The sequence below is a fragment of the Accipiter gentilis genome, chromosome 33 (genome assembly GCF_929443795.1).
Source record: "Accipiter gentilis chromosome 33, bAccGen1.1, whole genome shotgun sequence".
In the NCBI taxonomy this organism is placed as follows: domain Eukaryota; kingdom Metazoa; phylum Chordata; class Aves; order Accipitriformes; family Accipitridae; genus Astur; species Astur gentilis.
Genome location: NC_064912.1, coordinates 19,266,370 through 19,281,857, shown reverse-complemented (window position 1 = coordinate 19,281,857; position 15,488 = coordinate 19,266,370). Strand labels below are relative to the sequence as shown.

Genomic DNA, 15,488 nt, shown 5'->3' with positions numbered 1-15,488 from the left:
CAGAATAATAGAGCCTGCTGCCATCACCACTAGCTTCAATTTGAAGGGCAGAAGGGGAGGGTTGTACTTTCTTAATGGGGATTTCAGTCTGCAAAAGCAGAAATCTGATGTGGATCAGTCTGAAGTGAGTGGTCACCACACTGCCAGCAGACTGGGAGCAAGGAGAGATGTGTTTCTATGGGATGGATCTGAATGTTGCAATCAACCAGCACTTCTTCACTGGTTGCAAAGCCACAGTGTGTCTCTGAACCTCTGTAAATGGCTGGAGAAGGAGAAGAACTTGGCCTCCTATGCCAGCAGTTTCATGCCAGGCTCTGCAGCCAAGCTGGGGATAGACGGGAGCTAGAAGACAGGGAGGACGGGAGGGCTGTCCCATGGAGAAGGACCTCACCGTGGCCCTCTGCCTCCCCAGTTCCACAAACATGGCTGAGTCTGAATGGTGCGGAACCGACCCCTGGTGTGATGCTTGGTGCTGTGCTCCTGCTAATGTTGTTTGCACTCTCCCTCTCCTCAGATGAGGATCTGATCCGGCAGATCCTGGCAGAAGGAGCTAGCGGCATCTCCCACTCCCAGGACCTAGGGCCGTACATGAGGGCTGAAACAGATCTGATCTCAGGCCTGTAAGTATTCAGGGAGCAGAGTCCCGCATTAAGCCACTGCCTCCTGTCCCTTGCCATCCCACCCAGCTCTGCAGCGGCTGGTATTGTGCCAGCCAGCTCTGCTGCACCCAGCCACAGTGAGCTGAGCTGGGTTTTGAGGCATTGCAAACGCCTGGGACAGCCTTGTCAAGAGTCACTATGTTCTTGCTGGCTGTGATTCCTGCAGCCCTGCCAGCCAGAGCTCCAGGAGGGCACTGCCACGCTTCTAGGAGCCACGTGAAAGCTCTTTTAAAGCCCCAGCTGAAGATGTGTCTCCAGAGCTTTGTGGACTGCTGACAAAGTGCCGGGATGCGGGTTCGCTTCGTGGCACTGACAGGAGGGAGAAGGGGGGGTTGAACCTCTGTTGTGTTATCGTGCCCAGAGCACGCTGTTTTGGGACCCTGACCACCACCCAGCTGGGCTGGTAGATCAGGGGAGGGGAAAGACTTTCAGCCCTTCTCCATGAGATGCAGAGTGTCTGTGTGCCTCAGCAGCCTCGGCCCGCTGTTCTAGAAGGAAGTGCTTCCAACTGGTCCAGGGCTGCTGCACTGGTGTTAGCACTGGAATTCAGTCCACCTCAGTGCCAGCCTGCTTACTGCAGAGCCAGCAGTGGCAAGGCTCACCTTTGCCTTGGCAGGTCCAGCGTATTTGGGGAGAAGGTGGAGACTGTCATGATGCAGAAACTGAACGACAAAGGCCAGAGCATGGCAGCTCCTCCCAGGGAAGTGAGCAGATCAGCCAAGTCGACATGGACAGGTACCAGGGCTGCAGGGCTGTGCCAGCGCCAGGGCAGGGAGGGTGGGGATGTGCAAGAAAAGGGACTGTCGCACACAGCAGCACTTGGGAGGCACAGGCAGGTAAATAGAAAAGGAGCCTTAGGAAAGGCTGCTCCCCTGCTTGGGATATATTTACTATTTCCTGCCAGCTTCTCTTGGAGCCTGAATCTCAGTAAGCCCTGGGCCACCGCTTGTGCTGTGACGGTCCCCACCGTGCACCCTAGGGAGGCTCTGCTCGCTGCTTCCCCAGTTTCTCTGCTCACTGCACCCCTCTGCAGCCATCAGTCCCTTCATCCATCCAACACGAGAGACAGAGAGTCGCTGTACATAACCAGAGGGGAAAGGGAGTAAAATGCCAAAGAAAGCTCAAATCAACAAACAAAGCAAAGAATAGAAGAGACGCTTCCTACTGGGTCATGCAACATGACAGCCAGCCAGCTGGGCTTGCAGAAGGCAGGGAGCAGGCTGTCAGGCCCCACAAGGTCTGGGGAGTGATGAATGCCTGGGTGCCCCGTGGAGAAGCTCAGCATCAGTTCTCTTAGCATGAGCTCTTGGCTTCCCGAGGCACAGCTTCCCTGGGGCAGGCTGCAGCACGGCAAATCGGACACGGCAGCAGTCCTCTTGGGTCTGTTAAAATCCATCATTTCATCTTGGTTGATGAATGGTTGTAGTATCTTCATGCAGGCATTGATTTGCATGGGTGGGTGAAAGAAGCTGTGCTGAGCAAACCCTGGGGCAGGGTGGCTTGGCAGTCTAAAGACAGCCAGAGCAACAAATCTGTGTGGCTTTTCATGGGTTTGACAGCAGCACTTCCAGCCAGACTGGACATGCCCAATGTCCTGGAGCTCTGGGATAAAGCAGGGAACCCATCCCACTACCCAAATCAGGATCCCTTCTCCTGCTTACCCTGTTGGCTGCAGATGGGAGGCTGCTCTTTTGAGGCTGGCTGTGTTTCAGTGTGCTGTCCGTGTTGCTGCTTAGTGGGACATGTTTGGGATAATCCCTCCAAACTCACCCAGGACTGGTGGCGAGCTCTCTGCTGGGATGAGTGGTATGCTCAGCCCTTCCTGTGCCCATTGGGACCCTTTTGCAGTAACATTTATGCTAGTTTTCCTTCCTCCTTCCAGTTGCAGACCAAACATTCAGGAAGCGCTTGCTCCCACCCTGGTGCTCCTATCTGGCTCATGGTATCAGTCTCCTCCTCTTCGCCACCTCCACGGGGGTTTCCGTGTGGATCGGGGTGGGCTTTTCTTCCAGCGTTGCCCTCATGTGGCTCATCTCAGGGATATTCAGCTTTCTGGCATCCTTCTTGGTCTGGGAGCCCCTGAAGGTAAGGATAACATGAATACAAAAGCACATATCTGTACACATGTATGAATTAGCTGTAATTACATCTTGTCCAGATACGAATCGGGTCATACGGGACACTGTGGATTGAATACTCTCTCCCATCTTCATATCCCTGCAGGAGGGGAAGGATGTACACACCAGCAGCAGTAGGAGGGGCAGGGCTGGTGGCAATTTGTTTTAGATGTTGTCGTATCTGCTCCAAGAGAGTGCTCAGACATTAGTGCCACCAGTGCCCACACTGCTTGTCTCCCCAGGTTCTCCTGGAAGCCCTCTATTTCTCACTGGTTGCCAAGCGCTTGCACCCAGAGGAAGATGATACCTTGGTGGAGCATCCGTTTGTTGAGCATGTTTCTGAGAAGATCAGCAAAGTCCGACCCCCACAGGGATTTGCCCTTTTTCAGGCCAAGGAGGAGGCCAGGAAGGTCAAACTGCTACACAGGATGCTGAAGGTAAGACATCTCCTGATGCTTGTGGTGCCTAGGGCGGAGGCAGAGTGCTGGCTCCGGGAGCTGTGTCCTTGTGTGGGTCCTCCCAGTCCAGCTGTGATCTCCTCCTGAGCTAGTAAGTGCGTATCTCCAGTTTCTGCCCCAGTTTCCCCATCTGTAAAAGACTGGCAGTGATATTCATTGCTGAAGCTCTGAGATGACTGGAAAGCAGAACCGTAATTGGGGGCTGTACATCCTCAATTTGGAGCAGCTGGTGTGTTTGACTCCATAACTCAGGTGTTTGAGGTTAGGGCAAGGTTTGCAGTGTGGAGTAGATGCCAACTTGCACAAGAAAATTCATTAGTTGTGTCTTGTGAAACACACAACTCCCTATCTAGGAGCAGAAGTTTCAATCTGTTTGTAGCTCATTCAGTACTAATCCTCCACACTTGTGCTGGGAATACACAGCTGCTTTAACAGAGTCAAGTTATTTTTAACTGAGTGATTTCCCTTTAAAGGGTGGAAACCCCCATAACTATTGTATAAGCTGAGCTGCCAGCATATAGGAGTTCGTACAGAGAGGTTGTGCGATGCATATCAACTAAAACATGTGGTGCTGGGCTAGGCGCTTTGAACAAAGAATATTGTTATGAGCCTGTGGTCTGGGTTTCATTTTAAGCTGCTTCCCATATGGAAAAAGAAAGAACAGCATGCTCTGGGTCCTGATCCTGCTGCATGGCAGGGAGCAGTTAGTGGAAAGCACTGATTTGCTGCAGGATTGGGAAACAACCCCCCACCCCATGCTTGGGTGCAATCCCTTTCTACTCTCTGCTTGCCAGAATTTCCTCATCTACATGATGTTCTTGCTGGTGATCCTGCTCACCAACTACGGAGATGCCTCCCGCAACAGCAGAGCCTTCCTTTTGCAGAGCTCCATCAAGCAGCAATTGGGCAGCAACGAATTCCTCCGCATCAAGAGGTAACTGTGAAGGCCCTGGGGTTGGGGAGGAACAAGATGTTGCTTTATATCAGAGAAGCTGTCCAGGACTGCAGTGAAGAGTCAGGGAGCGGGCTGGGGCTGGCTGTTGGGCTCATGCTCCACAGTCGCTCCCATAAAGAGATTCTCAACTCTGTGGGGAGCACTGGTGCCTCTGGGGAGCTGGGCACTCGCACACAAGTATGGCATGGCAGTGAGCAGGTCTCTTTTTGTCTCTGTGGTTCTGCTTCTGCCCTGGAGAACAGAGGGACCTGTGGAGGTTGAGAGCTTTAATTTCTTTGAATTTTAATTATTTCCTCAGTGGGAAGCGACTGTGTGAATTATAGATGTTTATCTTTCTGTTTCTGATTAAAAGGACACAAGTTTGCTCTGTCTCTAAAATTTACAACTGTAAGGTTTAGCCATAAACAGTGTCACGAGAACCAAAAATAACATCTCGTATAAATACAGTCCTTCCCTTCCTTGCTCTGCACATATGGTTTAACTAGATTAAATTTTCCCAGCTGAATTTCCACACCACTGCAAACTTCAGCAGTCTAGAATCACATCAGAACGGCTGCCTGGGATTAACAGCGTCTTTGTACCCGTCTCACTACAGACCCCTTGATTCTTCTGTGCAAATAGATGTGACTTGTCCGTGCCATGCAAAGTCACAGAAACTTTGATTCACCACAATATGAATCAGAAATTATTACAGTGAACTCGGTGGAGTTCTGGGATGGAAGTGGTGTAAGGGGGGAGAGCAGAGCAGAATCTGGTCCTAAATATCATCCCTTTTCCACCGCGCTGCCACAGACCCGCTGGTCTGATCCTCATCCAGGTGCCAAGTGGATTCAATCACGTTTAGGTTGTGCATGTCAAATAAACATTTTCCTGACCCCAGCCCAGCTGAGCTCTTGGAATAGATGGAAATGCTGCCTCTGCCTGCTAGCCAGGCACCTGAGAGGAGAGCAGCCCAGGTTAGCTCTCCAAAACTCGGTGCCCCCCCTCCAGGTGAAACACAGATGGTCATACGAGGGTGAGACATGCAGCGACTGCCCTAACAGAGCTGTCCCGGGAGCTCTGCCTCTCACGCCTTTTCCCCGTTGCAGGTCAGATCAGTTCTGGGTCTGGATGTCACAGGTCTTCCTCCCTTACCTCTACAACAACCGGTCGGGTCAGGAGAGCTACAGCACCACGCTGGGGACAGCCCGGCTACGCCAGCTCAGGCTGCAGGAAGGTAGGTGGGCAAGGGCCCATGGCTCTGCTGTCACAGGGTGGGTGGTGACATTCCTGCAGGGATGAAATGGCCAGGTCTGGACACAGCTGGGGCTGAATGAAGCAAGGCAGAGGTTACGGAGGCAGGTTTTTCTTTGCAGCATGTATATTAGTGTGCCTCTGGTTCTGCTCCTGCGGAGATGAACTGGAGCAGTCAATCATCGGGATTTACACTAGAGAGGTTGACTTGATTTCTGGAGGTGTGACTGAGGACGTGGAGGTGGAGGGAGCTTGGGAAGAAGGGAGATGCTAAGTGTGAAAGCTCAGCTGTGTGCCCCAGCACCGTTCGGCTGCCTTGGGCTCCCAAGAATGACAGTGTTGGTCTCGTTCCAGCCGAGTGCCAGCGCAGTGCCCAGGATGTCCTCCACGGCGTGGGCATGGCTGCCAGGAGGAATTGCACCGACTCAGACAGTTTTTCTACTGCTGACTACACAGCTGGCTGGAAAAGGGCAGCCATGAATGTGACGGCTGCGTGGTCCTACTCGCCACCCGACCTGACGGGGTAAGGAGCTGCCCAGCCTGCACTTACACCCCCTGTTCCATCTGCCAAAGACTTTGCATCTTTACAGTTGATTCAGTGCCCAGGGTGGTTCCCAGCCCTCACCTCAGTGAGGCCAACTGCAGCCCCTGAGCCTGGCAAAGTGCAAATAAACACAGAAATTCCAAAGGCCTTTCCTGAACATGTCTACAGTGGCAGTGTGAATGGTGGGAGACACATAGCTGCCGCTCACCCAACTTCCCTGGAGATGTGTGTGTCACCTCGGGCTGTCTGAATGGCAGCATAGTGTGTTCTCAGGGGCCCAGGGGTAGAGGGCTCAACTCTCCAGCTTCAAGGGCAGAGACAAGCTGCAGAACAAGGTAACCCAGCCACCCACAGAGACTACAGAACAGCACTAGCTTTCTCTTAAAGTGGGTTATGGGACATTGGCCTTTACCAGCATACTGGACATTAAATCACTGTTGGTTTCTGCTCTGGTTTGTTCCTGGATGTGTCTTCATTGGTCTGGGGCACAACAGGGCTTGGAGCTGTTCTGAGGCTGGGAACGCTGAGATGGATCAATGCACTTTTGTAATTTGTCTTGTGAAATAAATAATGAGGCAGCTGTCGCCCTTGGATGTGTAGCACAGGGGTCAGGGTCTGCATCTGTACGCTTCCTCCTGGCCTGCCACATAGGAGAGCATACCAGTGGCTGCTCCGTCCTTCAGCTCTCACCCATGGCTCCTCTTCCTCTGCAGGGTCTGGTACTGGGGTTACATCTCATTCTACGATAGCAGTGGTTACGTCCAGGAGCTGGGGGCTTCGCTAGAGGAAAGCAGGGCTCAGCTGAATTTGCTTCAACAGCACACTTGGATCGACAACATGTAAGTGTGGCAGGGGGGAAGGAAATGTTCTGCTGTCACCCAGGTTTTTAAGGGGAGCTGCTGGAGCGTCAGTGGGGAGAGGATCTATGGTCCTACAAAACAGTGGCACCAAAGCCCAGAGTTGGTGTTGTCCCAGTGCCCTGAGCTGCTCTTCTCCCCTCCACAGGAGCCGGGCAGTCTTTGTGGAGCTGACGCAGTATAACCCCAGTGTGGACCTGCATGCTGCCATCACCCTTCAGCTGGAGTTCCTGGGGGCTGGCCAGGCCATCGCCGCAGTCACCATCAGCCCCTTCCCGCTGCTGCGGCTCAGCGGGGGTGTCACACTGCAGCTTCTCATGATGGTCAGTGTGTGTTAATTCCCCTCCGTGCTCCTCTTCCCTCTCGGTCACTGCACAGAGGGCTCTGGGGACCCATTGCCTGGGCTCCCGAAGGGCAGCGTCAATCGCTGAGAATGAGATCTCCTCTGCCTGAGGCTACTTGTCCCCATGCCTGTCACCACTCTGCTTCCAGGCCTGGATAGCACACGGAAAACGTCCCTGGCACCACTGAGGGGAAGGAGTTTCCTCCTGTCTGGCAACATTTGTTGGTCTTGGCTCAGCTTTTTTGCTTCCTTGAACTCATGCCTGTTGCTGTGGAAACTTGAGGCTTTTGTTCTTCTGTCCTCAGCAGGGACATCAGCCAGCTGAGCCGTGTCCCCAGAGACCTTGCCTGGGCCAGGGTTCAGCATAAGCGGATCCCTCTTCCCCTGGGCACTGCCACCCTGCCACAAGTGCATTGGACGTGATTTGGGGAGCTTTGCTGCCAGGGCAGGAGGGATCGGGGCGCTGAGTGAGTGAGGGAGGCGTGGAAGGGGGTGTGCTCTAGCTGTGGGCTGGCAGAACTCAGCCTAGTATGTGGGGCTTTTGCGGTCCTGGAGTGCTGCAGAGTCCCCCGGTGCAGCACAGCAGTTAAACATTGCCCTCTCCTTCCCTGGTAACCTCTCTATTCCTCCCCCAGGTCTTCCTCATGATGTTTGTGGTCTACTTCGTGGTGTCGGAGTCATTGTCCATCAAGAAGGAAGGCAGAGCCTACTTCACCCTGTGGGGCAACTATGGCCAGTGGGTCTTCATCCTGCTCACCACTTGCACCGTGGTGGTACATCTCAGCCAAGCCACCCTTGCCGACCAGCAGTGGCTCAAGTACCTCAACAACCGCAAGGGTTTCACCAACTTCTACCAGGTGGCCTTTCTCAACACCGTCTTCAGCACCTTGGCTGCGTCCCTCCTCTTCATCTTGACTGTGCAGGTATGGAGAGGGTTGGGTAGGAACAGCACGTGGGCAGGGATGTGTGCTTTGGTCCTCTTGTGCCAGCTTGTCATCCATGCACTGTCCCATGTCAGGGGTCAGCAAAGGGCCCTGAAGTAAAAACAAATGCAAGACCGTGGTCCTGCTGTGCCAGGCACTGATCAAATGCAACAGGGCTGCTGCCACATCCAGACTCTACTGCAGGACAGAGGTGGTGGGCCGTGATGCCACATGCATCTTTGCTGTAGCACTTCGGGTCTCTAAAGGCCCTCAGTTCCCTTGGGGAATTCACCCTAGTGTGGCTGTTGGGATGATTTTTTCTGCAAGGAGCCCGTTGACTAGGATGTCCTCCACTCTGTTTGCATTTCTCGGACTTGTAGAGATGTTTGAAAGACCCTTCCCTGGGCTCGAAGGATCTTGCAGCAGCCTCTGCGATGGGCACGTGTTGTAACACCATCCTCTCTCTTGGTCCTAGGCTGCCCAGCAGCTGCGTTTCGTCAGGCAGTGGTCCGTGTTTGGGAAAACCTTTCAGAAGTCTGCGAAGGAGCTGACCGCCGCAGGGCTGGCGTTCGCCGTCCTCATCCTGGCCTACGCTCAGCTCGGCTTCTTGGTAACTACCTGCCGTCCTCGCCTCGGCTCGCAGAGTGGCTGGTTGTCAGCAAGGGCTGCCCAGCGTCGCGTTGCCCCTCATCCCTCACCACGCCATGACTGCGAGCAAAGCTCAGCGGGTCCTCCAGGCGCTCCAGTGCCCAGCCCGTGCGGGGTGCTCTTGTCTGCCACAGGCCAGGCGGTTTTGGCCAGGGACTGCGTCTGTGTCCTGTCCCTGTCATGGCTGATTTGTGGGCCACTCCTCGGGGCTCGTGCTTTGTAAGATGGGGTAGTGAATATCGGGTGTCAGGGGAACATTTTGCTACCGATCCCCGTCTCATTATGTTTCCGATGTCCTCCTTGCAGCTCTTCTCCTCCTCCTCGGAGTCCTTCCGCAGCGTCGGCAGCAGCCTCCTGCTGCTGTTTGCCATGCTGCGGGGCAGCGTGAACCTCCGCCCCTGCCTGCCCGAGTCCTCAGGCCTCTACTACCTGTTCTGCACCAGCTACATCATCCTGGAGGTGTGGATTGTGCTGAGGCTGTTCACCGTGGTGCTTATCTACAGCTACCGGGAAATGCACTTTGAGCTGTACCGCCCAGCCTTCGAGCCCCAGGACTACGAGATGGTGGAGCTCTTTGTGCGCAGGCTGAAAATGTGGATGGGCTTCAGCAAAGCAAAGGAGGTGAGTGCAGCCTGGGAGATTCTGTGGAGAAGGGGCCTGGTAGCAGGCAGTAGGCTGCAGGTGTTGGCAGAGAATCGATGTCCACCATCCTTGGCTTTTCTTTGCCTCTGGCTACTTCCCACTGCTGTTCGCAGTCACGTTCCTCTGGCAGGTGAGGGCTGGAGCAGTGTTCGTTCCTGGAGGCCCAAGAGCTGGGTTAGCGATGGGGTGTTGTAGGGGCATCTGCTGCCAGTTCTCAGGCCCACAGTTCTATGTGGCTTTATCTGGGATCTGTCCCCAGGTCCGTGCCGTGGCCTGGCCTGCCAGGAATGGCTGGGAGCAGCCCTGGGGCTGTTTGGAGCAGGACACGGTGCCACAGCACGGTGTTCCCACTTAACTGAAATAACTCTGTCCCCTGCTCCCCTGTTCTCTTCCAGTTCCGACACAAGGTGAGGTTCGAAGGGATGGAGCCGCTGCCGTCCCGAGACTCCAGTGACTCCAAGTCCTTTCGGGGCCCCACTCCCAGCGCTGCCTCTGACAGCTCCAGGGCTTCCACCTCCTCCAGCCAGCTGGATGGGCTGAGCCTCGTGCTGAGCACCCGGGACAGCCTGGAAGTGGACGCTGACATCCAGCGCCTCCTTTCCCTCTTTGAGATGCTGCTCGCCCAATTTGACCGGGTCAACCAGGTGACGGAGGACGTGTACCGCATCGAGCACCAGCTGGAGGGCTCTCAGAGCCGCCGCTCCAGGAGGAGGGACACCCAGATGTCGGAGGACGTCCTGAGCAGGTACTGCGCAGGCAGCACAGAGCAGGGGCCCTCGCCCGAAACCTCCTCCGACACGGACCTGCAGCCCCCGCGGGACGCCCCACTGTCCCCCAACTCTCCTGCCGCCCCACCAGGCAGCAGGGGCTCTGTGCCCAGCCGGCTCCTTCGAGCTAGCAGAGGCATCAGCGTGGCGGCTTCTGTGCTGCCCCCACACAAACCCTACGCCGCTGTAGCTCCGGCAGTGAAGAAGAAACGGCCCCTCCGGGCCAAGAACAGGGTGCACCCCACTGTCAAGTAACAGGCGACGTGCTGGGCATCGCGGGGAGCAATGCCCTCGGAGGGCAGAGAGCACCTGGGAAGGGGTTTGCGAAGGGTGGGCTGTGCCTGCCGTGCAGACCTGGAGCCTCAGGAGCTGCCGCTTCTGAAAGCTCCTGCCGCGGCGGCTGTGCCTGCCGGGGCGCACGGGGCTGATGCCGGCAACGGGGCTGGCACAGCCGCCATCCTCCACGGACCTGACCGTCCGCATCAGATGTGGTTTCCAGCGTTAAGGGTTGGTTGGAGAAGGCTGAGCCTTTCCCTCGGGGACCAGCTGGGGAAGGCTGTGCGGGGTACGGTCAGCGTAGAGAAAATCCCTGTTGGGGTAGGGCAGTATTAAAAAGTTGTCTCTTTTGCTAAATGGCCCCATCTGCAAACAGCCTGCATATGGCGACTGTCACAAGGACACTTTACTGGGGACTGGCACAGGGTGACCGGTACAAAGCTCACCTCCCTTCCCCACTGGCTGTGCCGGATGGAAAGGGGGAGAGGAGAGCCCCAGGCCTTGAAGGTTTGAACTGAGTCTTGGATTTTTGTCGACCAGTGACACTGTGGAGGAAAGCTAAAGGTTTTGAGAAGATATTTAACCAATTATTTTTTTTTTTTTTAAAGCATAAATATATATAGATATAGATAAATGATATCTACACCCAGATCAGTTAATTTCCAGTATTGGCTACTTTTATCTTCCAGAAATTGGTACTATTATTTGTATTTAAAAAAATCCAATATTTAAAACAAATGACATCATCGTAAGCTGCAGCGAGCTGCCAGCCCTACTACCTGGCCAGGCTCGGAGGGGATAAGGAGCAGCAGCTCAGCCCGAGGGGTGTGGAGACCTCGGATTGCTTTCAGCCGTCTCTGAGCGTGGGGTTGCCAACGTGCTGGCTTCGCTGCGGTCCCCCACCCAGCCCCTGCCTGCCAGTGCTCGCCCCCCACGCAGTGGCCCACGGGGTGCGGGCGCTGCTGGCTGCTTGGCTTTTCTAATCCAAGGAATGTATTGACGTAAGTATATGTATTTTTTTGGTTTACTTGTTCGTATGTACTGCCCAGCACTTTAAACGTTGCTTTCCTCGGCTAACAATGACATGCGATCTAACAAGAACGGGATAATATATCACAAAAAGCAGTATTTTTTGTTTGTTTGTTCGTTGGTTTAAATCATAAACTGAAATGAGCAATGCTGGTGAAGTGACCGCAGCCCCCAGAAGGCCCCAGCCTGAGGCAGCCGGGCCGGTACCTCCTGGCATCTTTCCTACGAGAAGCACAAAGGCGTTGGGGGAGGCAGGTGAAGCCCTAACGGAGCTTTTGTCGGGGTCCCTCCAGTCCTGCCACCCCGCAGCTCCCTGGGACTCGCCGTGCACGGGGCGACAGCTGGCCTGTGCTCGCCATGCCCGGCCAGGGAGGGGCTGCGCTGTGGGGCACCCCCTGCTCGCAGCGCGGGGGGTGCTGAGCAGTGGCTGAAGCCTTCCCAAGGGCTGCCTTCACTTCATCATCCCCATTTCACGTTATGTATATTGTAAGTAATTTATATGTTTTGGTTTTAAATGTATATATTTTTGTATGTTTGCTATATTTTCATAGCATCGGTACCGTGTTTGAAACATGTAGATAGGAGACAGAATACTATTGTCAGAGTTATTTAAAGGATGTATTAAGTGCTTCTTCTTGGGAATGTCCCGTGTATATAAAGTATTAGGTGTCTGTGTGCATGTGGTGCGTGTGCTCTCCTCCCAGCTGAGGTTAGGCCGGGCTGGCTCTGGGCCAGTCGCTGCCGGTGGAGCGGAGCGTGGCAGGGGAGGGAAAGCCCCGCAGTGTGCTAGTTGGTGTGTTCCCAGAACCTGCTCCACGCTTTAGAAATGCGAGAGGGTCGAAGGGAAGCGTTAGGCAGCGAGACCAGGCGGGCAGTGCCCCAGCGGAGGGTGCCTCGCGTTAGACTGCATCTTGCCTCTGATGCTGGTGGTCCTGGCAGCATCTGTCCCCTTCCCCTGGCAGGGGAGACCTTTCTGGGCAAAGCAAGGGGTCTTCACAGACACTTACTTCCATTACTAATCACATCACCTCCTGAGTCTCCCCATCCAGCTCCCAGCACTTCTGCTGTGCTGTGTTAGATACTTGTAAATAAGATTTCATTCCAGCTGTGCTTCCTTGGCTCCAGGCGCCTGCCCACGTCCCTTAAGGCTGACTGAAGGAGGACACAGGGGTGCTCTTTGTGATGGCATCGGGACTGGTGTAAGTTACCTTTGAAAAACTCAGTTGATATGAAGGATGGACACTGTGGAAAGGTTGCAGAAGGATGCGGGCAGGAGAAAACAAGCATGCTGTAGCTTGAAGATCACTTAGTGTGATGGTCGTTGGTCACCATAGAGGTTGTTGAAAGAGCAGATGATTGCAGAAGGAAGTAAAGTGCAGAGGGGAGAAAACTAATACTAGTAAGCATGAAGCTGTCGTAATGGGAAGGCAAGGCAGGTAGAAGAGGAGATGACAGAGAAGTGCCTAGAGTTCAGTGGCAGTAGTTGGAGATGGAGGATTCCAGCGCAGCAGCAGCAGGTGCCTGGAGCAGGTAGAACCAGCAGTGAGGGCTGCAGAGGCCAGGGATGGGGCCCAGTGCTGGCTCAGGTGCTGATGTTAGTAAGCTTTGTGAACCGTACAGACTTGATTTGTTACTCCTTTTACAAACAGCTTCATCCTCCCCAGAACTCTTCTGGTTCTAAAACTGGTTTTCAAGGCAGAGATTAAAACTACTTGTAGTTTTTGGTCTCTTTTACTTACCCAAGCAGCACAGCCACCAGGCTCAACTCTGGTAGATGCCCGTGACTCTTTTTTGGTGACAGGTGCAGTACCGGTGCAAGTGCCTGCAAGCCATGTCCAAAAATCCCAAAGGCAGTAAAACAAGCAGCTGTGAGATGTACCAGGATACCTAGGCTGTGGCACTGCAGCGCTGATAATAGTGCTGGGCACACATCTGCAGTCACATCCAGCTTCTAAGCTCATTGCCCCTCTGGCGTGTCCTCCCTGGGGCTAGGAAGGATGCAGTTATAAAGCAAAATCCTATTTGGTGAGAGAAGCACAGGCTCTGGGTGAAACTCAGGAACTGTTCTACTTCTGTCTTTAAAGACAGAAGTTTCTGACTCTCTGGCTATGCCTCAAAAGGAAAGGCACCAGAGAAGTATTTAGTTGCACAAACAGCAACTACCCACAAAGACAAAAGCAAGTTGCTCATTTTCTAACACCGCTGTGTAAGCATGCAGACCAGCAGAGAGATCGACAAAGGAGGGTTACTATAGGAAAGCAGTCGCTGGCATGTGCTGCTGGGTGGGCCACCAGCTCTTACTCTATTTTGGGTTCCTACATGGGAGATCTCCTAAGCATAACTGCACCAAAACTGCCACTTTTAACCTCCAGCTCCACACCTGGCTGCACCTGTGCATCCCTTTCCTGCTGCAGTGGAGCAACACGCGTAGATCCAGCCACCCCTGAGGGCCATGCAGTAATGTTCAGTGAGTAAAATGAACCAAGCAGGTCTTAGAAAGCTCTTGCATCTTCAAAAGCCAAGAAGTTCAGTTCTCAGCCCCTCCCTGCCCCCACAGCTTGAGTATGCTTATTTAAAAGAGGTTGTTAATCAGAGTTAAGTGCAGGAAGGAGAGACAGAGGCAAGAGGCAGTGGCAAGCAGAGACCCGACTGCTCAGAACAGCCTTTAATAAGCTAACGGGAGGCGAGCGGGCAGTGTAACAAAGATGCTCCCCAGCTGAAGCATCAGGATTTTTGTTCCCAAGTGCCTGTTTCCTACCAAGCTTGCTCTGCGTGTGTGTGAGTGTGACTTGATGCGTGTGACTTACCAAGTGCTTCTTCTAATCAAAGAGGAGCAGAAACAGGATAAGACAACTGCCCTACTTCTTTCCTTCACTTGAAGTACGGAGAGCAGCTCTGGAACCCACAGTTGTTTCTTGAAAAGCCAAACACCTCCGCGAAGGCCCATGTGCGTGGTGGCACCACTGACAGCTTTCAAGCAATCGTAGTTCTCATCGCAGCATTTATTTGTACAAACTATAGCAACACTCACAGGGTTCCTTCACTGTCCCAGCTAAGGTACTGCATATACATGAACTTAGCTGCAGCCAGAGTTACCAGTCATGGAGCTATACCCCTGACGGCAATAAACTTGACTTGCAGCCCTAGCCAATAAATACTCCTGAATGTATATTTCTGTATTTGTAGTCACCAAGAGATGGTTTCTTATTTATTGTCTTAAGTCTCACAAAGATGCAACAGTATCAAGCTGCTTAAATAAAAAACCCTATCCATTAGTTTAAAAGGGAGAGGGAGGGACTTCTTATATAAGTGCTTTTTTAAAAAAAAGGAACAGATGATTGTGACCAATATGCCAACTGTTACTGTCTGGTCAGCATTTCACTGCAAACAAAAAATATCGTATTTTGTAACTGTGGGGATGTTTCTTAAAAAATGACAAGGTCAAATAAAAGATGACTGCTATGACCTGGCTCTGGTGCTTCTGTTACGCTCACTCCAGCCTGTTCACTGCTACCAGCAAAGGCAGAGGGGCAAAGCAGCGCTACTCGGAGCTAGTCCACAGACATTCCTCCCCACCCCATTGTTATTCTCTTTGTCTGTGACTGGAGATTTAATTAAGGTCTCCTGCAGAACTACAGGATGGTTTCTTAAATCAGCCAGCCTATTAGGGCAGCTCTGGGCTGTAATTAACAACATCAGGTTGTCAGTGAAGGGTCTGCCATCAATGTAAAGGAGGCTCAACCAAGGCAGAGTATGGGCACAAGGGCTCGCTCAGCCCCAGGGTGCTGCTGCACAAACACAGCAAGCTGCTCTGGCTCACCTGTGGTGGGAAATGCCAGCAGAAAAGCCCCCCCCCCGCCCCCGTTGCAGAGGTTACCTGAAGCTGAACCAGAGGGAACATCCCCAGCACAGGGACTGGAACACAGCCAGGTATCACACCATGTCCAGAACTTGGAGGTGTGGCTGGTAGTTACTGAAATATGAGCAATATGGATCAGAAAACTGAAAGGGGAAAGAGGGAAGGAATTTAAATTATT

The 15,488-nt window shown here is 53.4% G+C and overlaps 1 protein-coding gene across 3 annotated transcripts in view; it reads left to right on the top strand.

Annotated features, from left to right (window-relative positions):
- The window catches only part of PKD1 (polycystin 1, transient receptor potential channel interacting), a 99,745-nt gene extending 84,353 nt beyond the window's left edge, over nucleotides 1-15,392 (top strand). For 2 of the 3 annotated variants that reach the window (XM_049791873.1, XM_049791872.1), the window contains 13 exons: nucleotides 515-620; nucleotides 1,276-1,394; nucleotides 2,542-2,744; nucleotides 3,019-3,213; nucleotides 4,029-4,168; nucleotides 5,278-5,405; nucleotides 5,777-5,945; nucleotides 6,680-6,805; nucleotides 6,972-7,146; nucleotides 7,802-8,089; nucleotides 8,565-8,699; nucleotides 9,044-9,358; nucleotides 9,775-15,392. In XM_049791873.1, coding sequence (XP_049647830.1) covers nucleotides 515-620; nucleotides 1,276-1,394; nucleotides 2,542-2,744; nucleotides 3,019-3,213; nucleotides 4,029-4,168; nucleotides 5,278-5,405; nucleotides 5,777-5,945; nucleotides 6,680-6,805; nucleotides 6,972-7,146; nucleotides 7,802-8,089; nucleotides 8,565-8,699; nucleotides 9,044-9,358; nucleotides 9,775-10,401 — 2,726 coding nt within the window. In that variant the 3' untranslated portion in view covers nucleotides 10,402-15,392. The remainder of the gene's footprint in view (nucleotides 1-514; nucleotides 621-1,275; nucleotides 1,395-2,541; nucleotides 2,745-3,018; nucleotides 3,214-4,028; nucleotides 4,169-5,277; nucleotides 5,406-5,776; nucleotides 5,946-6,679; nucleotides 6,806-6,971; nucleotides 7,147-7,801; nucleotides 8,090-8,564; nucleotides 8,700-9,043; nucleotides 9,359-9,774) is intronic. The other variant, XR_007504578.1, reaches the window with a different exon arrangement.
- The last annotated feature ends 96 nt before the right edge of the window (nucleotides 15,393-15,488 follow it).